At 62.2% G+C, this 24,336-nt stretch overlaps 1 protein-coding gene and 1 long non-coding RNA gene across 3 annotated transcripts; both read left to right on the plus strand.

Moving 5' to 3' along the window:
- Positions 1-1,062: 1,062 nt before the first annotated feature.
- CACNG3 (calcium voltage-gated channel auxiliary subunit gamma 3) lies at positions 1,063-23,539 on the plus strand. Its single transcript, XM_030284647.4, has 4 exons — positions 1,063-1,533; positions 19,126-19,209; positions 20,775-20,915; positions 22,153-23,539. Exons 1-4 carry the CDS (start codon positions 1,323-1,325, stop codon positions 22,662-22,664), a joined length of 948 nt encoding a protein of 315 aa, XP_030140507.1. The 5' UTR covers positions 1,063-1,322; the 3' UTR covers positions 22,665-23,539.
- On the plus strand, positions 1,540-5,215 carry LOC140685076 (uncharacterized). 2 transcript variants are annotated; one of them, XR_012058267.1, is made up of 2 exons: positions 1,540-2,443; positions 2,530-5,215. It is a non-coding gene; the product is annotated as an uncharacterized lncRNA (long non-coding RNA). The 2 variants fall into 2 exon arrangements; XR_012058266.1 differs by having other exon boundaries at positions 2,698-5,215.
- Positions 23,540-24,336: the final 797 nt, after the last annotated feature.

A 24,336-nucleotide genomic window follows, 5' to 3' on the forward strand; every position in this document is an offset into this window, starting at 1 on the left:
CAGCAATCAGCGCGCCCTGCCTGGGGAGCAGCACAATCGCTGATTGCAGCTTCAGGAGCTGCTTAATTTTCGCATTCTTAATTTCTCAGTACCTTCATAATTCTCTGTTTGCCTCTTTAGAGTAAATAACTAGTATTTCCATGTGAGTGCATGCAGATGAGGGCTGGGGAAGCACGCGGCACCGCGTAAATCATTCGCTTTGCCGTCTCACCGGGGCCCTCCCAGCGCCGTGAATTCCAGAGGTAAGTGTGTTCTAGGGCTTGGCGGAAAGGTCGCCGGAGTCCCGGGCTCATCCAGCCGGCTGAGGGATGTTCCAGGGAGATGGAGACAGCGGAGAGGGAGAGGGCAGGGGGCTTAACTGCTGGGAACGGCGCAGGAGGGGCTTGTGGGTACCGGGGTTGTTCAGGCTGAGCCGGCTCCTGCCAGGGACAAACACCGGGCTGCCCGGGCAGGGACAGCTCCGTGCCAGCGGGAGCCGGTGCTGGGCCCTCCCTGGGCTCCGTGTGTGGCTGCGCGGCCCCCAGCCCCTTGTGCCAGTGCCACCGGTGCCCGGTAGCGGTGCAGCAGCTCAGGCACCGAGCAGACTGATCCGGGGGGATCAGGGAACCGAGCGGCCCCATGCCGGGGCTGCTGCGGGTGGGTGACTGTCCCTGGGCGGTTCTGGCACTTCGAGGGGACTTCCACCCGCTCCATGTCCCAGGACAGTCCCGGTCCGGCCGCAGAATCCCGGCGGTCCCCGGGGCGGTCTCGGTACCCCGGTCCCCGCTCAGTCCCGGCACCCAGCGGAGGGATCCCCCCGCCCAGTCCGGGTTTTCCTGTAGGGTCTCTCCCCACTTCTCCCGTGGCAGTCCCGATCCCGGCATCCCGGGGTGGGGTTCCCGGGGCAGTCACGGTCCCCGTGCCCGCCCAGTCCCGGCACCCCGGGGTGGGTTTCCCGTGCCGGTCCCCGTCCCCCCGGTGCCGCCGGCCGGTGGGAGCGGGCGGGGGGCGGGTCCCGGCGGCGCAGCCCCCCGCGGGTCCCGCCCCCCGCTGCCCCCCGCCCCCGCCGCCCCCCGCCGCTGCCTTGGCCGGGCGGCGCGGGGGAGGCGCCGGGAGAGGCGGCGGGAGCGCACGGCGGAGCCGCTCCGCCGGGCCGGGCTGGGCTGCTGCGCTCCGCGGGCTGCGCTCGGGCCATGCCTGCCGGGCTCCCCGGGGCCGGGCCGCCCCGCTCCGCGCCGCCGCGGGGGCCCGGCTCTCCGCCGGCCGCGGGGGCATGAGGCGGCGGGCGGCGGGCGGCGGCGCCGGCCCTTCCCCTGCGAGCCGCCGCCGGAGGATGAAGCAGCATGAGGATGTGTGACAGAGGCGTCCAGATGCTCGTCACCACGGTGGGAGCCTTCGCAGCCTTCAGCCTGATGACCATCGCCGTGGGCACCGACTACTGGCTCTACTCGCGCGGCGTGTGCAGGACTAAGTCCATGAGCGACAACGACACGAGCCGCAAGAACGAGGAGGTGATGACCCACTCGGGGCTCTGGAGGACGTGCTGCCTGGAAGGTACCGACCCCCGCGGCCCCAAAACTTCGGGGGAAGGGTTGCATCGCGGGACCCCCCACCCCAGATCCGGGCCCCCGGCGAGCGGCGCATCCCCCGGCCCCCCGAGCACCCCCCGGCCCGGCGGCCCCGCCGCTCCCCGCTGCCGCCTTCCGCACCCCTCCGCGGGCACTCGTGGTGGCAGCGGGGTGGAACCTCAGGGGGGCCGGGGGCAGCGGGTCTGCGGCTCCCCCCGCGCTGGGGAGCGGCGCTGGCGGCGGCAGAGGCGCTGCGTCCTCCCGGGGAGCCGCGGGGCCACAGGTCCCTCTCCCGATCGGGAATGCGGGAGCGGGAGGCCCGCGCCCGCTGCCCCTCCCGGGGCTCCCCACGTCCCCGTCACGGGGGGCACCCACCGCGCCCGGCGGGGCCGCCACCGAGCCCCGGCCCCGGCCCCGGCGCCTCTCGCTGCCCCAGCGCAGCGGGGCCGGCCGGGCGGTGCCACGGCGGGGGTGCCCCTCGGCCCGGCTGCCGCTGCCCGGCCTCGCCGCTTGGCCCCGCCGTTCCCTCCCGGTTCCCTGGCCGGGCCGCAGCAGCTGCCGCCCTCCTGCAGCACAGGCCGCGCCTTGGGGCAGCTTTGCCCCAGAGCTGCTGCTGGAGGTGTCTCTGAGCGCCCGCGGGCGGTGGTTAAAGAGGGGCTGTGACAGAGCCGGGTGCTGGCACCTGCGCAGCTGAAAATGGCCGATGGCAGCACCCTGCGCCCCAACTTTGGCAGAGAGTGGCAGCAGCGGGTGTCCCGTGTGCTCAGGAGAACCTGCCCCACTGCCCCGTGGGGCCCTGGCGCTGGCAGACCGCCCCAGCCCCGGAGCGACCCCTCCCGTGCTGGGGGCAGGCGAGGCACGGCGCTGAGCTGCTCCTGCACGTTGGAAAGTTCTCGGTGAGTCACGGCCACGGATCCAGAAATACCCTGTCTGCTCGGTCCTAAACCCCGTGAAGTCAGTCAGAGCTCTCTTATCGATTCAGGGAGGGCTTGGATCATGCTCTAATTCCATAATAAATAATTTGAGATAATCTGTCTCCCCTCTTGGGCCGAGGGAGCCAAGAAGCCAAGGATGTGAAAGATGGGATCACTGGAGGCATGAGTAATACCAAAATTCTTTCGTTTGCTACTTGTATTTTTTTTTTTTCCAGCCAATGTTTTATGTTTCCCTCACTGTGATCAATCACTGCTTTGGAAGGAGCCGGAGAGGCCCCGCTGCCCTGGGCACAGCTCACTCGGGAAAGGGCCTGGCAGTGCCACGGCAGAGCCCAGAGCTGGATCCCAGCCCTCCTCCCTGAGCCTGGGCCCGGGGCTGGGAGCAGCAGGGCGGGCTCGGCACTCCCTGTTCCTCATCCCACCCCGCCATGGTGCCCGGAGAGCTGCGGGGGTGGGAGCGGGGCCGTGCGGGGCTCGGTCCGTCCGTACCTGCGTGGGTGCGGGGGCAGCGGAGCCGGGACAGGGACAGGGACAGGGACAGGAGGGTCCCGGCCCGTGCCCGGGGGAGCGCATGGGGCTGGGATGGTGCTGGGGCCGCTTATCACCTTCCCGAATTCTGCAGGGGAAGGCGCCCGGCAGGCTGCTGAGCGGTGCGCTGCTGGCAAGGGAAAACGTGCCCAGGCGAGCTGCGCAGGGCTCGGGAGCGGCTGCGGGGCCAGGACCGTGCCGGGGCCGGGGCAGTGCTGGGGCAGCGCTGGGGCAGCGCCCGGAGCCGCTGCGGGGCACGGGCAGCGCGGTTCTGCCGCAGGGCCCCGCTGCCCGCCGCTGTCTGCGCGCTCGGGCTGGGGGCACGGACGGAGCCTCCCTCCATCCCCGCGTGGGACCGGCGCGGGGGGCGCGGGGGCCGCTCCTCCTGCCGGGCACAAACGCTCTCGGGCCCGGCAGAGCTCGCTGCCCCCCGGGGCGGGGTGGGAGGCGCGTGGCGGGGCAGGAATCGCGCGTGGGGCCCCGCGGCTGCGGCCGGCGCGGAGCTGCCCGAGGGGAGCGGCGGCTCCGAGCATCCCCCCGCAGCGCCTGCGTGGGACCGCGCCGCGTGAGCGTCACAAGGCTCGGCGAGAGCGGGGAAATGCTGAATGGAGCCGCCGCAGAGCCACGGAGAGCCGCCCACGCCGGGAACCACAAATTAGCGCTTGGCTCAATGGCTGGAGCCCGGGCAGGTGTTCCCGGCCCGCCGGGCCGCCAGAGTCGCTCGGAATCGCAGCTTTGGTCCCGGCTTCGCTTCTGTGCCAGCGCTCGGCAGAGGCGTCCCCTGCGCGTCCGGCTCAGGCGTGAGCGGCGCCGCGCGGTGCGTGTCCCCCGTGGCGGTGCGTGTCCCCCGTGGCCGCTCCAGCGCCACTTGCTGTCCTCTGTGCCCGCTGTTCAGAGGGGAGGGAAGCACGCGGCGCTTTGGGGACAGAGCCGAAGTTGAGAAATAGCTGCTCAGGCTAGTGGTGTTTTCAAGAAAGTAACGGAACTTTGGTTTTCATCAAACTTAATTAAATTCAGCATCATTAAACGCAGCATCATTAAATGCAGGGAGGCTCCGTGTCCTCCCTGCTGCGCGGTGTAGATTGGGACTGGCTCCATGGCATCATGCGGATCTGAAACAGGCAGGAGGAGCAGGAGGATCTGGCCAAGGCTGCTCAAAATACCATATTTTAAGGCAATGTGGTACTTTTCCTTTCCTCCTTCATTTCCCTCATCAGAATAAAGTGCTCTGTCATTTCTGGAGGAGGCCAAGCGTTGCTCTGCCTGCCTCCCTCACAGAGGATGCTCAGCGTCCCGCACTCCTCTGGGGTGGGATGTGGGGTGTTTTGCAGGGGACACAGACATTTTATGTCCCAGAGCTGTCCTTCGGCTGAGCTGTCCCCCTTGGCCCATCCTGGCCCCTCCAGTGTCCCCCACAGCAGCTCCAGCACAGCCTTTGCCAGCCAGCAGTTCCTCCCTGCGGAGCCTGGGGAGCTTTCAGGGCTGCTCTTTTGGGATGATCCTGTCTGGATTCACACACAACATTGCAGGTACCAGCAGCTGATCCCACGGCCCTCAGGACCCTGCCCAGTCCTTTCTGCAGCTGACCTGCAGCTCCTGCAGCTCAGTGGTGGGTGGATGGTCCCTCCTGGAGGCTGCACCCATCACAAGGGTGATCAGCCGTGTCCCTGGGCCGGGGTTCCACTGCAGAGCTCATGAGCTCCTCCAACTCCCCCTGAAGGGCAGAAACAACCTCTGGTACCTGGTCTCCTGTAGCCACGGGGGCTGTCTGTGCATGTTGTGCCTGCTGTGAGTCTGGCTGCACACTGAGCCCCTCTCAGGGAGTCCCAGGGTGGGGGGACCCCCAGCCCAGCCGGTGGGACTGAGCAGCACCTCCTACCCCAGCTGGAACTTGCTCTGCTGGTTCCTCACGCCTGATCCTTGGAGCTGGCTCTATGGAGGTGGCCATGGCTGAATGAGCCCAAGGTGCCCAAATCTGCCTGACCCACCTCCCTCATTTGCCAATATTCCCGTCACTCTTTTCCCTGCCCTTTCCCTGTTTTACTCCCGGTTATTTCATGTTTTATTCAATGCTCTCACTAAAGCTGTTGCCGAAGCTCAGCACTGCCCTCGGAACAGGCGAGCCCGTGCAGGAGCATCCCTTGGATGAAGGGACTGTCCCGTGAGCTCCCAGCCCTGCTAATAAAGCACTGTTGGCTCTGCATAATACAGGTCTTTAACTTCTTCAGGAGAGCTAAATCAAATACCCTGTGGAAGTCTTAAATGTATTATGTTACTGACTTCCTTTATCAACTGAATTTATAACTGTATCAGGAAAAATGTATGAAGTTTGATAAACCTGTTTTCCACGAGGCTGTTTGACATTTGCCTCCTCCTCCGTTCCCACCTCTGCTAACCCATGGGCAGTGCTGGGGACACGCTCCTGCCTCTGCCCACCGCATCACTCTGGCATTAAACCAGCTTCCCCCTTCTTCTAGAAATTCAACAGAATGCCAAGGTTTATTCAAATCCATTTCAGATCTTCAGAAGCCTTCTCAGCCCATTCTCGGGATGCTCCTGGGAGGAAGTTCTCTGGTCCTCCCGACTGCATGTTTCCAGTTCTCAGTCGCTGTTCAGCTCCTGCCAGAACCCGGGCGCCTGTTTGTCCCCGAGTCAGAGCAGAAGTATCTGGTGAATAAATAAGCGTGTGTCACTTCTGCTCCGTGACTGACGGTTACACTGTCGTGATCCAGTCACGGTTTCCACCGGCAGGGAAGCTCCTTCCAGCACAATGACAGAACTCCTCCTTGTTTTGCCTTGACCTTTCAGTTGCAGATTTATTTTAACTGATCCCACCAGCTTCTCCCATCAGCCACTTGTGTGTGGCCTGCTGCTTCCCATATCAAAGTCCCCGATTTTTAATTCTTTAATTCCGTTCCCCATTCCCCCTTCCCAGTGGGCCCGGCAGGGGTGTGGGGTGCAGGGAAGCAGCTGCCCTTGCTCCTGAGTTTCCATTTTCCCTCCTGGTCTTGTCGGTGGCTGCTTTTGGCTCTGCTGAGCTGAGCTGGGTGGCAGTGAAGGCATTAAACCGGGTTGGAAGGCGCTGCCCTGGCTGGCCACCAGCTCCTCCCCCGCCTCCAGCTCCTCTCGGCCCTCTGAGTGAGGCCAAGCAGAGAATTTCCCCAAGGTGACAGCAAGATTGTTTCTGTTAGAAAGTTATTATCTTTAATTTTTAAAAGCGCCAAGCAAATGTCCCTGAGATTGCAATCACCCGTGATGGAGCACTTTTTCTCGCTGCTCATTACGGGCAGGTATTTAAGGAGCTGCTCATCCTGTTCCTTGTCTGGTCAGTGTCTGACAGATTCTCATCACCAGCCCAGCGTGCCCCTTCTCCACAGAGCCCGGCCCAGCTCGGTGCCAGGGCTGGTGCTGCTGTGCTGGGGTGCCAGGCTGCCCCACGGCCACACTGGGCACACTGGGCACGCGGGGCACGCTGACTATGCTGGGCACACTGACCACACTGGGCACGCTGACCACGCTGGGCACACTGACCAAACTGGGCACAATGACCACACTGACCATGCTGGGCACGCTGACCACGCTGACCACGCTGGGCACACTGACCACACTGACCACAATGACCACACTGGGCACACTGGGCACACTGACCACACTGACCACGCTGGGCACACTGACCACACTGACCACACTGACCACACTGGGCACACTGGGCACACTGACCACACTGACCACGCTGGGCACACTGACCACGCTGGGCACGGTGGGCACACTGACCACCCTGCCCACACTGACCACACTGACCACCCTGCCCAGCGGCCCAGCACCCCTGGCATGGCTCCCCACAATGACCCCGGCCATGGCTCTGCCCGGGGTGCCCAAGGAGACCCCAGGGGTGGCAGGGTGGGGCAGGGGTGCACAGATGGGGACAGTCAGCATGGGCTGAGGGGGTGGAGGGGGCAGGCTGGTCTGTGCAGCCAGGCAGGTGTGGGGGTGGTGGGAAGGGCTGTTTGCTCTTTGTTTCCTGGGGCCTGGGACGTGCGAGTTTTCCTGTGCGATGGAGATAGAGGATGTGATGGAGGCACCTGAGGAGAGGTGAGGGATGAAGGTGGAGAGGGACAGTTACCTGTTTGAGACTACCTGATGGGATTTCCATCAGGACAGCCCCGAGCAGGGCCAGCCCAGCCCTGGCACTGCTGTCACACAGCACTGAACGCGTGCCCTGGGCACGGGGCTCTGCGAGGGCTCACAGACAACAGCCCGGCACGGCCTTGGGTGTAGGGAATCCCTGAGCCTCGCCTTGGTGGAGGATGTATTGGATAAAAGTGAATTACTGTCCTCTAATGGAGATGGAAATGAAGCTGGCTGGACCCTCAGAGCCATGTTCTTGTGGCACATGGCCAGATGCCACGAGTCACAAGAATCCTTCTGGGCACGGAGGGTCTCGTGCCCCTGCCAGCTGGTACCGTGGCTCAGGGCAGCCGTGCCCGCAGCTCCAGGGCTGCTCGGGGTGTCCGGGAGGAGCTGCGCCTCAGCTCGCTGCCACCGGCCCTGTTCGAGCAGAGGTGCAAAATTTCCCCTGCTGGGACGCTGCGGTGTTTCCTGGGCAGAAATCCTGACTGGTGGGGTGGGTGAAAGAGCAGCTCCCTCCGTGCCTGCGAGCAGCACGCGATGGGTAAAACGCTGGAACAGCTCCGAAACAGGCACTTCACTGCTGCAGAGGCGTGCTGCAGAGCTGCCATCCCCGGAGCTGCTCCCGTGTAACAGAGGGGGAAGGCTGAATCTGAATGAGGCTCAAGTGGTTTTTTCCCGTGCAAGGTCACCGGCTCACGCCGGCTGTAAATAATTAGGGATGGCTGCAGGGATGTTCTCGTTCCACACTGCCGGGACTCCCCAGCCTCCGCCTGCAGCAGGTACCGGAGTGTCCAGGCAGGGTGTGCTGAGTGCTCCGAGCTGTGCTGTGTCTTGGGGTCCCTCCCAAGCAGTTCAGGGGTGCCAGGATCCTGTGCCCACTTGCCCAGAGGAGGAGAGGTGGGGGGGCTCTTGCAGAAGGCTCCCGGTTCCTTTTGGATGTGCCAGGAGCCCCGGGCTCGCTCAGCGCTGGGCACTGCAGGGACCCCTCGCTCAGTGCTGGGGGCTGAGCACCGCGGCTCTTCAGTCCTGGCAGGAGGAGGGATCGTGCCGCTGAGCAGCGATAGGGTGCGATGATTTCCTCAGACAGCGCCTGTTTCTTATCTCCTGACAGCGCAGTGCAAAGACAAATCTCGTGCTGCTGGGCAGCAGAGGCTGTTCCTGTGCCAGCTGCTTGGGAACGGTGCTGTTCAATCACACGGCCCCGTAGGAATGCCAGGGTGGCAGGGAGGGCAGTGGGCAGGTTTGGGAGCAGGACACTCCCTGCTGCCATCCTGCCACCCTCCCTGGGGCTCTGTGTGTTTGCTGTTTGCCAAGTGCTTTGTATTGAAGGAGGAGAATTGAGATGGGCAGCAGCCCAGGCTGGGGACAGGGACAAGGGGGCACATGTGAGCTCCCAGCCTTTCTGGGGGACGCTGGGCACTCATGGGGATGTTGGCATTGGTGATACATCCTGAGGGACTTGGGCAGTAGTGAGCAGTGACAAAGGTGGTGTTTGAGGTTGGCATTTGTGTTCATGCCTGTGGAATGGTCACGTTTCCAATTTCACTGGTGTTTTGGTAATTGTCCCCCAATTATACCTTTACTCTCAGCTTGTGCCCGGAATCACAAGCGGAGGGGAGAGCACCCCAGAGACACTACTGACAAGCAAGGGCCCTTTGGAGGCGTGTCTGATTTAATTTACTAAAATCAGCCTTGGCTTGTGCTGCTGGCATTGTCATCGAGCAGCTCGTGTCCTGAACTTCCCTGGTCCCAGAGATGGCACCTCCATCCCTCTGGAGAGGCTGGGCTCCCTCCTAACATGGAACAGGAGCCCTTCAGGACAGGCCAGTGAAGCTCAGCTGGGTGTTTGTCAGACACCAGCTTCCTGCAGCTGTGTGTGGCACCTCAGCATCCCCGAGCGTATCACACAGCGCCGTGAGGGGCTGCGCCGTGCCGGGGCTGCTGCCTGCCCGGGAAAGGTCACTGGCACAGCCCAGGCACACTGTGCCCTCCGGCAGCTGTCCCCACTGCCTCCCGGCTGTGTCCCGGCCAGCTGGGACAGCCGGGACAGCCGTTCCTGCCGGGATGCTCGGCATCCGTGCCAGAGCCTCCGTGTGCCCGAGCAGCCCGGCTCAGCCCCGCAGCCTGACCGCGGCACAGCGGCTGTGCCACCCGGCCGGGCTGGCAGCGGGCACCGCTCCGGATGGGCACGGGCCGATCCCCTTCCCATCCCCGGCCGCTCCGGGGGCTGCGAGCCTCTGGCGGCTCCTTCCCCCGTGCCGGAGGATCTCTTGTCGCTCCCAGCACGCTCCAGCCAAGGATGAACGTGTCTGTGCACGTCTGGCCTCCTCCCCAGCGTGCGGCTGCAGGGTGGGAGCGGTCGCGCCTTGCATGGGAAGCAGCAGAGCAGCAGCGGCTGCGGGAGCGCGGCGGGAGCAGCGGGAGCGGGGCTGCGGATAACAGCGGCACCGGGATGCTGCCGGGGCAGCGGGGCTGGGCGGTGTGCGCCTGGGACAGCGTTCAGTGTCCGCCCCAGCTCCCACCGCTGCCCCCCGTGAGCCTGCAGCAGCTCCCGGGAGCTCAGCCGGTCCCGCTGCCCCGGAGCCCCGGTGATCCCCGCGCCGCCGCCCCCGCTGCCCCGGAGCACACCGGGCACACTGCTGGGGCACACGGGCCGGGGGCTGCGGGCTGTGACACCGGCCTTGCCGCTCCCCGAGGGCTCAGGGGCGGCTCTGGGCCTTAGGCAGGGCTGCTCCGGGCACACGAGCTCGGCCACCCTTCAGAGATCACTCGAGACGGCAGCTGGAGCAGATCTCCCCTTCGGGATAAGGCAAGTGTTGCAGGAGCAGGAGGAGCGGAACGGCCCTGCAGCAGGCGGGAGCGGCTCTGGGCGGGGGCTCAGCCCCGCGGTGACAGCAGCGGCACCTCCCGCGCAGAGCCTGTTCCAGGGCTGTGAAATCCCCAGCTGAGCACCCAAAGCCAGCAGATGCTCGTGATCTGCAGCTCTCCATGCTCCCCTGCCCGTCTGCAAACTGGGGAGAGCAGAATCATGGAACTGTGGAATGGTGTGGGTTGGAAGGGACCTTCAAGATATTCAATGCCACCTTCTGCAGTGGGCAGGGACACCTTCCACTGTCCCAGGCTGCTCCAAGCCTGTTCAGCCTGGCCTTGGACACTCCAGGGACCCAGGGGCAGCCACAGCTGCTCTGGGCACCTGTGCCAGGGCCTGCCACCTTCATAGGGAAGGATTTCTTCCATAAATCTAATCTAAGCCTCCTCTCTGTCAGTGTGAAACCATTCCCCCTTGTCCTGTCATTCCTTGCCCTTGTTCACAGTCCCTCTCCAGTTCTCCTCAGGGCTGCTCTCCATCCATCCACCCATCCATCCATCATCCATCATCCATCCATCCATCCATCCATCCATCCACCCATCATCCATCCATCCATCCATCCATCCATCCACCCATCATCCATCCATCCATCCATCCATCCATCCATCCATCATCCATCCATCCACCCATCCATCCACCCATCCATCCATCCATCCATCCATCCATCCATCCATCCATCCACCCATCCATCATCCATCATCCATCCATTCATCCATCATCCATCCATCCATCCATCCATCCATCCACCCATCCATCATCCATCATCCATCCATCCATCCATCCATCCATCCATCCATCCATCCATCCATCATCCATCCATCCATCCACCCATCCATCCATGCAGAGCATTCCCCAGCTGCAGGAGCACATCCCGAAGCAGGTGGTGCCCTCAGGGATGAGCGGGTGGAGCTGCTGGGCTGCAGCTGGGGCAGAGGCACCAAAGGCTGCTGCAGGCAGAGCCCTCCCTGCAGGGCTGTGGGCTGTGGGCTGAGGGCTGAGGGCAATGCCACGGACCCCGGGCGTGATCCAGAGCTGAAAATAGGGGAGCAAAGGCACGGGGGCAGCCCAGGGACGTACCAGGGCTGCGGAACTCCTGCTGTCCTTGGGGCTGATGGCAGAGCAGCGCCTGGCTGTGGAGCAGCGGGATGGGCTCTGGGATTCACTGCAGGAGAGGAGGATGGAAAGCCTTGGGTGAGTGCCCCCATCTTGGGGCCTTTCACATCTTCCTCCTCTTCCCCTCCGAGCTCTCGCTGGCTCCTGAAGGGCAGAGCCATGGGGAGCTGGGGCTGTTTGGCCTTTGGAATGGCAGGGCCAGATGGACTTGGGGTCGTTTAAAAGCTCAGGTTTCTTCTAGCAAAGGGTTTTGTGCTTTGAGGTTTGGGAAAGTGGGGAAGGTGAGGCTGTTTAATGGCCAAGGGGATGGTGTGAGTGGCTCAGGGAGCACGAAGAGCTTGCCCAGCTCTGAGCTGAGTGGAGCAGCTTTGTAGCCAGGAGCAGGGTCCTGCAGCCTGGGCCGGAGGGTGCATGAGATGCACCCTGCCCTGTCCCCACTGCCCAGGCAGGGAGCCTGCTGCCAGTGCAGTAGTGCCAAGGTGTTCCCAGACAGGGCAGGGAGAACGTGGAACACCACAGGAGTGCTCTGGGTCTCTGGGCAGCTCCAAAGGGCAGCTCCAAAGGGCAGCTTTTCTTTCTTGGATGGGGAAGACGAGGTTGGCGTCGCTCACTGGTTCACCAGCGAAGTTCTCTCCTGATGCTCGGCCTGGAGGAGGGTTCCTTCTTGTTCTCCAAAAAAAGCCAAGAGTGAGACTATGGTGCTACTCCCGAGCGCCGCTTTCCCCATCTGGGCGTTGGAGCCGCTCCCCGGGGCTGCTTCCCTGGCGCAGATGGTGAGGAGGCGGCGCTGCCTCCGGCAGGAGCGGCTAAATCCGGCCGGGCTGGCCGCGCTCGGAGCCGGGACCGGGGCCGGGGGAGCCGCAGCCCGGCCAGGGGAGCCGGGGGAGCCGGGGGAGCCGGGGGAGCACGGGGAGCGTGGGGAGCGCGGGGAGCGTGGGATGCACCGCCCGCTCCGGCAGTGCCCGCTGCACCCCCCGCAATAAACAGCCTGTGATGGATCGAGGCCCTTTTAACACATCAGCTGAAAACTTCAAATATTTATACCAGCAAGATGTGACAGAAGTATAGATATATTTTTAAAAAGCCAGGTGCTGGAGTGGCAGTCATGTATTTGAACTTCAAATACTTGCCTTCAAATCTATGCTATAAAAGAGGAAGAACGTAATAAATGTAATATCGCTTTTTCAGGGAAAACAACCTGCCGAGCCTCCTCCCAGGCTAAATGTGCTTTAAAGATTGACTGTGCAGCTGTAATAACTATTGATGAACTGTAAACATGAAAAGATCTCCCTGCTCCCGGCCTGTCAGGAGCATTAGGGTGGAAATGCTCTGCGCTCCGCTCTGGCATGACTCACCGGGGCCTCGGCAAATGTGTTTATTTGTAAAGATCCTTATTTCAGAAATAGTGACCTTTTTAATGCCTCGTGCAGCGAGCTCAGAAATTCAAAATTGCCTTCTGGCGACTGGCTCGTCTCGCTGCAGCTCTGACAGTGCTTTTCATGGCCATTTACATATTTTTAGCCTGGATATTCTGCACCGTGGGGCTCCTTTGCAGAAGGATTTTCTTTCTGCAGCCCTGGGCCCACAGCGCTGTGCCGAGGGCACGGAGGGGCTCACTGCCCACCGGGCACCTCCAGCACCCCCCGGCCTCTGCCCGGAGCCTCTCTGTGGGATGGAGGTGGTGACATCTCCTTCAAACAGTGACTGTGGTGTTGATTGTAAATTTAAGCAGCTGCTTCACCTTGAAATAGGGAATATAAAGGGTGGGCAGGCCCTGGCAGAGGTGCCCAGAGCAGCTGGGGCTGCCCCTGGATCCCTGGATTATCCAAGGCCAGGCTGGACGCTGGGGCTGGGAGCAGCTTGGGACAATGGGAGGTGTCCCTGCCATGGCAGGGCTGGCACTGGGTGGGCTGTGAGGTCCCTCCTAGCCCAGGCCACTCTGGAATCCTGTGATGATTCCATGAAGAAAGATTTTTCAGGCTGCTGTACACCAGGATGTCCCTGCTGGCCCTGGCGCTGTCACCGGGCTCTGTGCTGTCACTGTCACTGCCCCAGCCCAAAAGTGGCCGTGCCCCCTGTGCCAGTGGCTGTCCCTGGCTCCGAGTCCCTGCTGGTGCCACGGGTGCCAGCCCAAGCCCCTGGAGCAGCAGCGGGGCTGCGGGTGGGCAGAGCGGTGCCCCAGCCCCTCGCCCTTCCCGGGGCAGGTTCATCCCGGCTGGGATGGCTCTCCCAGCCTCCCCAGGGTGGGGGATGCTCCCGGTGTGAGGAACACCGTGCTGGAGTGGGTATCCCATGTTTGTGGGCCTGTGAGCAGCCCTGGCTGCTGCGTTCTGCGGTGGCACTGCTCCTTCCTGCTGCCACTGCTCATCCCAGCGCCGGGAAGGACGTTCTGGTGCTTTGCTGCTGCTGCTTCCAGCCTTTAGCGGCGCCCTACAATTCCAGCTCGCTGCTTTATAGTCAGAGTTATGAATATCTCTTTCTTCTCTTTGTTGGGCCTGTTTATATTTTTATAGCTCTTTGCTTATTAGCCAGGCAGTTTCTAAACCAATGCAAACTCCCGTCATGGTGATGAGTTTTCAGGCAAAACAACTCTTAAATCATTCTCTGTACACAGCTGTGCTTTTATGCTTAAATCCATTCTCCTAAGTGATCTGGCTTATAATTGTTTTCTGCTCTGTGAATTGACCTCTCAAAGCACCAGGAGTCTGTGCTGCTGCCTCGGACTTGCCTCTGTGTGCCCATAAGAAGCATCATCAAGCCATGATTGCTTGGACTTGAGCAGCAACTAGTTTTTAATTCTGTGATCCATTCCCCTTCAGCTGTCAACGCGGAGTCGAAAATAGCACTCCCCTGTGCTGGATGCCACGCTTCACAGCTATGAAATTGTCATTTATAGGTTTTTAGAAATTCAGAGGACATTTTAATACCGGTGAAGTGAAACCTCCAGCTCCCCATCCTAATGCAGCTCCTCTCCTCTTTGGTATAAATAGGTGCTTAAGCAGCCTGGGGATGATCCTCTGCGAGCCCGGGGTGGGGGCAGACACCCGACCCCCACACCCACAGATTCCCTCTGTCTGCATCGCTGGCAGCTTGTTCCACCAGAGGATCCCGGGTCTTACACTCCTGACTCTTGGCTTTCCCCAGTCCTGGCTGGGCAGATTTTGTCCCCGGTGTTCTGGACGTGAAACTTGTGTGTCAAACTCGCTCCTACAAACAAGCATCTGGATCTGCCTGTTAATTGTCCAGCTGGATAGAGGGGCCATGGAATCATGGAATGTTTTGGGGTGGAAGAGACCCTAAAGATCAGCCACTCAAACCAGGGTGGGGCCGGGGGCCTCTTCCAGCTCCAGCCAGCCCTTGGAGTGGTGGAAAGGGGAGGAGGGGGATGAGCCCAAGCCCCCTTTGCCAAAGGGGCACAGAGCTCCCACCCTGCAGGACAGACCCTTCCCCACACCCTGCTAGAGAAGGATGTGGGACCCAGGAACCTCCCAGAGCTGAGCTGACCACCCCTTACCTTCAGCCAGAGGGGAGGCTGGAAGGCAAAGCCTTCCCAGAACTCACCCATTAACCCAAGAAACGTGAAACGTTCATTAAACAGGAGAGCAGGGTCCTGCTCTGGCTGCACAGGGAGTTCCTGTGCCCCGGGCTCTGGGAGGCTCAGCCAGGCCTCCTGCCCTGCCCCATCTCTTACCATCAATGCCTCCAAGCAGGCAAACAAACCAAAGATTTTTTTTTAATATAATTGCCAGAATTGTATTAATTTAAACAGATAAACTCAATCAGTGAAGCTCATTAATTTCTAGCACACGGCTTATTTACGCCAATTCCGGCTGCTCCAGCACTCATTGCGCTCTCATAGGAATGTCAATTGCCTTTTAAAATAAAAATCAATGTTTATCCACTGTTAAAGATAAAACATGAAATGATTTCCTTAGACATGCTGATGAGTGCTCTCCTCCCCAGCAGGATCCCAGCGCTCCTGGCACTGGCAGCTGCTGCCCGCTGCCCGCTGCCACGTGCCACGGTGGGGACAGCCGAGCAGGGGCCACCAGGAGCCCTGGGCTCGCCTCAGCCCCTGCCCCCCCTGCCCATCCCAGCCCCTGCCCAGGAGCCCGGTGTTCTCCTGCCATGGGCTCCAGCAGGGTGGAAGGCCAGAGGGAGGAAGGCTGGGAGCATACAGGGAGGAAGGAAGCTCAGGAGAGCGTGGGGGGAGCCCCTGGAAGCAGCTCCTGAGTGTTACCTGATTACTTTTCTAATGAGGAAAAATGAGAAAACCCTCAGAGCAAAGGGCTGGAAATCACCCATCAGCTGCAAACTTTTTTTTCCTCCTCTATTATTCAGAATTGTTTTGCTTTTCTGAACTGCCTTGTGTAGGTTGCACCAACCCCACAGATTCCAGAATGGGAGATGATGAGTCACTGTCAAAATGTAGATTTTTTTTTTCTCTTTTTTTTTTCCCGTTTAGCACTGCTGAGGGAGTGAAGTCCCTGTGCCACGCGCCGAGCGCTGGCAGGAGCTCCCAGCCCACCCGTGGTGTGAGTGCCAGGCTGTGCTCGCCGTGTCCCCCGTGGGGATGCCCATCGCGGGCACTCCTGCTCCCCACGGCCCGGCAGAGCAGCCGGGGGTGCCCGGGCTCTGTGCCCGGCCAGGTCGGGCTGCCGCTGGCCCCGCTGGCCCCACCTCTGCTGCCTCCTCGCTCCCGCCTTCCTTCCTTCTGACTTGGGTTTTTTCCACTGCTGGGGGTTTTTCTAATCCATAAAACCAGGGGAAACGTCCTTCGAACAGGCGTTTCTGTGTAGGTGCCTCTGCTCAGGCACAAGGCTCCGCCGCAGAGAGGGGGAGAGGGTGTGAAGCGCAGACGGAGCCGGATCCCACCCGAGCCGCCGGCGTGGGGCTGCCGGGCCGAGGGGATGTGCTGCGGGACAGCTCAGCCCTGCCGAGGAGGAGGAGGAGGAGGATTCCTCCCACTGCCAGCTGCTGAGGAGCCCAGCACCCTCCCAGCAGCGGGGCCGGGGGCTCTCGGGGGCTGGGGGCTCTCGGGTCTCGCCTCCCTTCGGCCGCTCTGCGGTGGGCTCGGGGCCAGCGGGAGCCTGGGGGGTGGCAGGACGGCTCGGGGGAGTCCCGGAGCTGCTGGGATGGCAAGGACAGGTCCCCGGGCTCCCCAGGGCTCCCTGGCCCGCTGAGAACAGCCCCGTTCCCGGGGAGCAGAGAACAGCCCCGTTCCCGGGGAGCAGAGAACAGCCCCGTTCCCGGGGAGCAGAGAACAGCCCCGTTCCTCGGGGAGCAGAGAGCAGCCCCGTGCCCCGGGGAGCAGAGAACAGCCCCGTGCCCCGGGGAGCAGAGAACAGCCCCGTTCCCCGGGGAGCAGAGAACAGCCCCGTTCCTCGGGGAGCAGAGAACAGCCCCGTTCCCCGGGGAGCAGAGAACAGCCCCGTTCCCCGGGGAGCAGAGAACAGCCCTGTCTGTCCCCTGTCCTCGGCTCCAGCAGCAGCTCCGGGGGCTGCTCAGCGCTGCGGGTCAGGGGCTGCGGCCGCCCCACAGCTTCTCTGACGCTCCTCTAGGCTGCTGCGTGTCCTTGAACTCGGTGTTGAAAATCTGGTGATGCAGGAGGCAAACAATGTGCTGGGGGGTGGCTGAGACCCCCGCAGCCTTCCCCAGGGCCACAGGAGCTGCTCGGTGCCACCCCTGAGCCCTGCGCAGCGGCCACTGAGCCCTGGCCATGGCTAGCACAGACCCAAAGCCCGGAGCTCTGGTCTCCCACCAGGGACCTTGTGCAAAGAGCCTCAGGATGCCTTGCAGAGCCTGGAGCTGGGGAAGGAATATGGATGAATTTCTCTCCATCTCTCCAAGCATCTGGGAGGTGGGTGGGAGGTAAAAAAAGATGAGCCCTGAAGTTTTAATTCCTCGGAGATATTTAGGTATCTTGCTCCTGTTACTCAGGAGTGCAGAGCCTGAGCATCTCTGGGATTGTGCAGCATGCTCCTTCCTACCCCAGCACTCCCCAGCTCAGCGCCGACCTCTGGTTCTCCAAAATATTAATTTTCAAAGAATTTAGACCATAATGACCCGTCACTGCCCTCAGATGGATTCGGGGTAACACAGTGCCTTCAGGAAGGCCATTACTGGAAACCACCACTTGGGAGATAACTCACTCGGATTTATCGGGAGCAGCAGAGAGCTGAGGGCTGGAATGTGACCTTGGCTCCTGGCTGAGCCACTACGAGGGGAGCAAGGAATTTTGTTCTCATTTAAGAGTGGTCTCAGCTCGTCCTCCTAAGCCTGAGCCTTCCTTTGCACACACCAGTAGCACCCAGAATGGTCCCTGGAAAGCCGTTCCAGCAGATGAAACGTAATGAGATTTTAACACCCTAACTGGAGCTCTTTAGCCTCCCGGCTCGTCGGGCTGGGATCGATATTCTCGGCTGTATTTCAGCACTGCAGCCGCATTTCCCTCCCAGCCCCCTCCCCGTCCCCCCAGCCCTCCCCGGGGAGAGGGGCTGTGAGAGGAAAACAAAAAACAACCTGAGCTCAAATCAATTCACTGCTCTGCGTGCGCCGCTGAGGGCGGAGCGGGAGCGCAGCGGCGGAGCGGAGCGGAGAGAGCCGGACCCGCCCGGGCAGGGATGGGCAGGGATGGGCAGGGCAGGGATGGGCAGGGCAGGGCAGGGCAGGGATGGGCAGGGCAGGGATGGGCAGGGCACGGCAGGGCAGGGATGGGCAGGGCAGGGATGGGCAGGGATGGGCAGGGATGGGCAGGGCAGGCAGGGATGGGCAGGGCAGGGCAGGGCAGGGATGCCCGCACGGACCTGCGGCCGCTGAGGGTGCGCTACGAGACCATCGCTGCCAAATGGGGCCCCTGGCAGCCAGGCAAAGGCAGCGCTCGCTGCCAGCCTGGGGCCGTGGGGCAGGGACAGGGACAAGGGCAGGGCCAGCGGCTGGGAAAGGGCTCGGGAGGAGGCTGCGATGTGCTGGAAGCAGCAGCCTGGCGTTCTCCGGGCCGGGAGGAGCCCGAGGGCGGCAGCAGCCCCCAGGGGGCTGTGTCCCAGCCAGGGCCCTGAGCAGCTCCCTCATCCATCCCCGGAGCCATTTCCAGCCGCAGCCCCAGGGGCAGGGTTCCCTCCTTGGGGAGCTCCTTGGAGGTCAGAGGGTCCTTTTTGGGCTGGCAGCCCTGTCGTGTGTGTGCTCGGAGGCTGAAGGTGCGTGTCAGGCGGCTCAGCATTGCCATGACGACGAGCATCAGCTGGTGAACAGAGGAGTAAAGGAGACAAAATAAACGTCAGGGTGTGAGGAGATGCTGGGAGCCGGGGCTGCCCCTGCCCCGGGCGTGCTGCTCTGCCCGTGCCCGCTCAGCTCCACGGCTGCAGCCCCGCTCTGGCAGTGCCTGGCGGCTGCCCGGCAAAGGGGGCAGCTGTGGGCAGCGTGGGGCAGAGCCTGCCGGCCCTGGGCACTGGGAGCAGCTGGGTGGAAGCCCAGAGCTGGGAGGAGGAGGCCGGGGGCTGTGCTGTGGAGCTGGTGTCCTCCCCGTGCCCGGTGCATGCCCTTCTCCCACAGTTCCCAAAGCAACGGGAGCAGGTGGTTGTCCCTCGGATGCTGTGGCTCCCTCTGGATGGCAGCTTGCCTCCTCCAGGCCCTCATCTTCAGGCTTTGGCTGATGCCTGTTGTGCTGCTCGGCTCCCTGAGCACAGCCTGGGAGCGTGCAGGATGCCCTGGGGGTTGGCTGGTGCAGCCTCGAGCCCTGGACATGGTGACATGTCCTCCTGGCCCATGGCAGAGGGGACACAGCCAGCATGGCCCGAGCGTGTGCTCCAGAGCCAGGGTGCTGAGGGGGCTGCCCTTCCTCTGGGGAGATGCTGCAGCTCCTGCCACCCTCCCTGCCCCTTGCTGCTCCAGGGCAGTCCCACACTGTGCCTCAGTGTCCCCAGTTAGAGCATGCAGGGCCCTGGGCTGCTGCACATCCTGCCAGCACAGGCTTCTGAGCATCTCCTGGCCTGTGTCTCCCCAGGAACCTTCCGAGGAGTGTGCAAGAAAATCGACCACTTCCCTGAGGATGCAGACTACGAGCAAGACACGGCCGAGTATCTCCTCCGTGAGTCTGCTCCCCTGTGGCACACGTCCCCTGGGCCCCTCACCAGCAGGGCCCCCCTCCCTGTCCCCTGGGTCACCCAGCAGGGCACCCCTCCCTGTCCCCTGGGTCACCCAGCAGGGCCCCCCTCCCTGTCCCCTGGGTCTGTCACACAGCAGGGCACCCCTCCCTGTCCCCTGGGTCACCCAGCAGGGCACCCCTCCCTGTCCCCTGGGTCACCCCGCAGAGGCTGAGGGCTCACAGCCCCCCAGGCTCCCCGTGCAGCCTCAGGACCCCCTGGGTCACCCGAGCATGGCCGTGCCACGCCGCAGTGCCCTGTGGCACGCTGGCCTGGCTCTCGCTGTCCCCACGGCCGGTCCCAGCGGTGGCTGCACACCTGAGTGTCCTGGTGCCCCCATGGGGACTGGGAGCCCGCAGCCCCACAGGGACACGTCTCCACGTCCCTGCTGCTGTCTCTCTCCCGAGCCCCCAGCCAGGCCGGGCTTGCTGGGAGAGCACAAGGAGCAGTGCCAGGAGCTCTGCCCTGGCAGCCAGGCACGGGGACACAGAGGGAGCTGAACTGGCAGAGTTCCTGGGAAAAGTGTGTCCTCCTGTCTCAGGGGCCAGCAGCGCTCTGGGGCAGACCACAGGGTTCCACACAGCACCCCAGAATGGCCCAGGTTGGAAGGGACCTTAAAGCCCAGCCCAATCCACTTTCCCACATGGATCAGCTTCCAAAACCACAGTAGAGAGTAATGAATGCAGCAGATCACTACCTGCTGCACCAAAAATACCCTGTGCCTAGGCTTGGGCTCTCATCCCTCAAATAGGGCTGTTATTAAAGCAGAGGAATACAGAGAAGCTCCATTAAAATTCCACTCCTGGGGCCTTTAAAATAGACTTTTTACTTTAAATGTGAGAGGGGGTGGGAGAACTTCAGCACTAATCTACTAAAACTGCAAAGCCATTTCATTAAACTCGCGCTTCCCTCCACTGGGTGAGCAGAGATGTGGAAATTTGAGAGTCCAGAGCAGCAGCTGGATGAGCCGTGGGCACAGGGCCCTTCTGCCAGGATCCTTCCAGCCCAGCAGCTCAGGGGAGGCCCAGGGCTGCTGCGTGCCCCTGCTGCCTCTGCTGTTGTCTGGAAATGCTCACGCTGAGAGGACAGTGCCCCTTGTCTGCAGGGCACCCTCACCCTGGCACTGCCCATGCTTTCCATGAAAGAGGGGAAATGCAGGTGAGATGTACAGAGGGAATCCTGCCCCGGGAGGGTGGGCAGCCCTGGCACAGGCTCCTAGAGAAGCTGTGGCTGCCCCTGGATCCCTGGCAGTGCCCAAGGCCGGGTTGGATGGGCCTTGGATCAAGCTGGGATAGTGGAGGTGTCCCTGCCCATGGCAGGAGGTGGGACTGGGTGGTTTGAACCAGCCCAAACCATTGCAGAGCTCCATGACAAGCAGAGGATGCCTGGTGGGGTCCAGCGCTGGGTCTCCCCACCCATCCTGGCAGCACAAGGGTGCCCTTGCCCAGATCCTTTCAGGAGCTGGTGCAGGGGTGCCGGGGGCTGATGCTGCCCCTCTCCCGCCCCACAGGTGCTGTGAGAGCGTCCAGCATCTTCCCCATCCTCAGCGTGGGGCTGCTGTTCTTCGGGGGGCTGTGCGTGGCCGCCAGCGAGTTCTACAAGAGCAAACACAACGTCATCCTCAGCGCCGGCATCTTCTTCGTCTCTGCAGGTAGGAGCTGCCCGGGGGGCTCCTCCAGCCTGGGGGACACGGGGGAGCAGGGCTGGGCTGGGGGTCCTCCCAGGCTGCCAGCACACAGAGATTCTGAGGTTTGAGAGCTGCTCCAGCCCTGTGGGGAAATCCCCACAGAAGGGCAAAGCCATCAGGGCCCTCTGGCCACGGTCCCTATGCCAGCCAGGTGCCCCCTGCCCTGCCCTGAGCAGAGCCCGGTGGGGGCACAGCCTGGGGTGGCTCCCCAAGTGCAGCCGACGGGGACTGGGGCTCTGCCCTCCGTCCTGGACTGTCAGTGGGCACTGTGCCAGCAGCAGCAGGACCAGGCAGAGGGGCTGCCACATGGAAATCGCTCTCTGGAGAGGCTGTTCCTGCTGGATTACTCATTTCGCTGTGCTGTTCTCCAACGCTTCCCCTGATTATCGCGTGACAATGTCTTTGTCTCAAGGAACCGCTCTATTTTGTGTTTTTCTTCTCCCCACAAAAAGACAAATGACTCTTCCTCCTTGGCTGGCAGGAGCTGCTGATGCAGATGAGAAAGCAGCAGAGAGAACATAATCGATTCATTAAGTAAATCTGGGAATGCACCAGCCTCTCCCCAGCCTGCAGCACAGCCCCACTGGCTGCTGGCAGGGCACAGGCTGCCCCTGTCCCAAACAAAGCCTCAGAACTCCACCAGAAATGGGAAGAGATGGAGCCATTCCAGCTTCCCTGCGCTCCCAGGGCCATTGCGACCTGGCTTCATGCTGGGGGGATCCAGCATGAAGGGGATTCTGAGGTCTGAGAGCTGCTCCAGCCCTGTGGGGAAATCCCCACAGAAGGGAAAAGACATCAGGGCCTTCTGGCCACGGTCCCTATGCCAGCCAGGTGCCCCCTGCCCTGCCTTGAGCAGAGCCCAGGTGGGGGCACAGCCCGGGGTACAGGGGTACCCCTCAGAGTGGCTCTGCTGCTGTGTGACACCAGCCAGGCTGCTGCATTCACTGCTCAGCAAAGCAAAGCACAGCCGGCTCCTGAAATGTCCCTCTTCCAGAGAAACCAGTGGCTACTGCTCCTTCCTGGGAACATGCAGGAATAAGGGACGTGTGAGGGAATAGAAAGGTGTCCTGGGGATTGGCAGAGGTCTGTGGGGGAATTTTGGTCCAAGTGTGCTGGCAGAGGGTCGGTGCCCCGTGGGGACACGTCCCCCCATCCACCTCTGCCACTCAGGTGAGCGCCTGCCCCGCTTGTCCCCCCGCAGGTCTCAGCAACATCATCGGGATCATAGTCTACATCTCGGCCAACGCGGGGGACCCGGGCCAGAGCGACTCCAAGAAGAGCTACTCCTACGGCTGGTCCTTCTACTTCGGGGCGCTGTCCTTCATCATCGCCGAGATGGTGGGGGTGATCGCCGTGCACATGTACATCGAGAAGCACCGCCAGATCCGCGCCCGCTCCCACTCGGAGCTGCTCAAGAGGTCGGCCTTCACGCGCCTGCCGCCCTACAGGTACCGCTTCCGCCGGCGGTCCAGCTCCCGCTCCACCGAGCCCCGCTCCCGGGACATGTCGCCCATCAGCAAAGGCTTCAGCACCATCCCCTCCACCGACATCTCCATGTTCACCCTCTCCAGGGATCCCTCCAAGGTTACCATGGGGACGCTGCTCAACTCGGAGCGGGACCACGGTTTTTTACAGGTCCACAACTCCATCCCCAAAGAGTTCAAGGAGTCTTTGCACAACAACCCGGCCAACAGACGAACCACGCCGGTCTGAGGCGGGCCGGGCCGCGGGCAGGCTGCATGGCATCACCCTCGTGACGGTGTAACCTGTGAAACCCCGTTTTTAAGGACAGACCCGGAGCTCCCCGTGGCCCTGCCCGCGGGGCTGGTTTTTCACTCCTGAAATGCCGCTGGCCGGGCCGGGCCGCCGCGCCGCGGTGGGAGCGGGACCCCGGCGGGGAGGGGCCCTGGCGCCCTGCGGACTGAGCGGGCTCCAGCCCCCGGGACTGCGGCTTGCCGAGGTCTCCATCGTTCGTGTGATCATAACCGCAGTGTTCCCATAGCTGTGTGTCCATGGAAATGCTGGCGATAGCCCTGTCCGTGAGAACCCTTGACCCGTAGTTCCATGTCGGTGGAACGGCCTGGAAGTCCGGAGCTGGGAGCACTGAGCCGGTGCCGGAGCGATGCTTGTGTTCCAACCCCTTTCCCTGTCGTGCTGGATGGAGTGCTCGGGCTGGGTTCCTCTATGGCATTTCGTGCATGCATTAAATAGCTTGGAATTCAATTTTGTCATGTCGGGTTGGAAGAAACATCCTTTTGCAATTTTCTGTGGTCTCGAAAGGGCTTATTTCCTTCCCTCCTTCCCTCCCTTCCCTCTCTCCTTCCTTCCCTCCTTCCCTCGAAAGGACTCAGGAGCAGAATTACTCCAGTGACTGGTAGCAAGTATCCAGCGTTCAGTTCACCTCTAATGTTGCAAGAAAATGAGTTACTTCCCTGCAGTTGGTGCACACGCAGCAGGCAGAGATGACTGGCTGGGCACAGCCGAGGGGACGTGCGACCTTGGTGCTGCGGGAGCGGCTGCGGATGGGGTGTGATTCCCTAATGGCGGGAGATCCATGAGAAAAACAATAAAATTGTCCAGTTTGGCAAGTTCCTCGGCTGAGTAGGTCACACCGGCCCTGCAGCGGGCACTGGGGAGCGGCGCAGCGTGGCCGGCAGGGAGGAGGGAGGCCAGGCTGGGCCTGCCAGGGAGCGCCGGAGCAGGCGGGGTTCAGCTCTGAGCTCTCCCCCAGAGCAGAGCTCGTCCAAGTGGAGGCAGCTTTGGAGCACTTGGTCCGCGGTGACGTGACACTTAATTGAAATCTTGTTTAACCTTCTGACAGAAGGGGCAGATTCCCGCTGGTCCCCGGGGCTGCCTGGGGCCGGCGGGGCTCTCGGTCCCTCGGCTCTCGCAGAAGGGAACATCGGGGGTGCGGTGTGTGAGCCTGAGCAGCCCCGCCCGGGTCTGCTGCCCAAAGCCAGCACATCCTAATCCCTCCTGGAACACCGGGCAGGCCGCTGGGAAAGCTGGCACGGGAGCTCTGCTGGAGTGAAACCCTCCCGGGAGCTCCACAAACAGCCCCGCCAGGGCTGCCCAGAATCACAGAATCACAGAATCACAGAGTCACAGAATCACAGAGTCACAGAATCACAGAATCACAGAATCACAGAATCACAGAGTCACAGAATCACAGAATCACAGAATCTCAGAATCACACAATCACACAATCACACAATCACAGAATCACAGAATGCTTTGGGGGGAAGGGACCTCAAAGCTCCCATTATTCCATGGCAGGGACACCTTCCACCATCCCAGGCGCCTTCAAGCCCTGTCCAGCCTGGCCTGGGACACTTCCAGGGATCCAGGGGCAGCCCCAGCTGCTCTGGGCACCCTGTGCCAGGGC

Source organism: Taeniopygia guttata, chromosome 14 (assembly GCF_048771995.1).
Source record: "Taeniopygia guttata chromosome 14, bTaeGut7.mat, whole genome shotgun sequence".
Taxonomy (NCBI): domain Eukaryota; kingdom Metazoa; phylum Chordata; class Aves; order Passeriformes; family Estrildidae; genus Taeniopygia; species Taeniopygia guttata.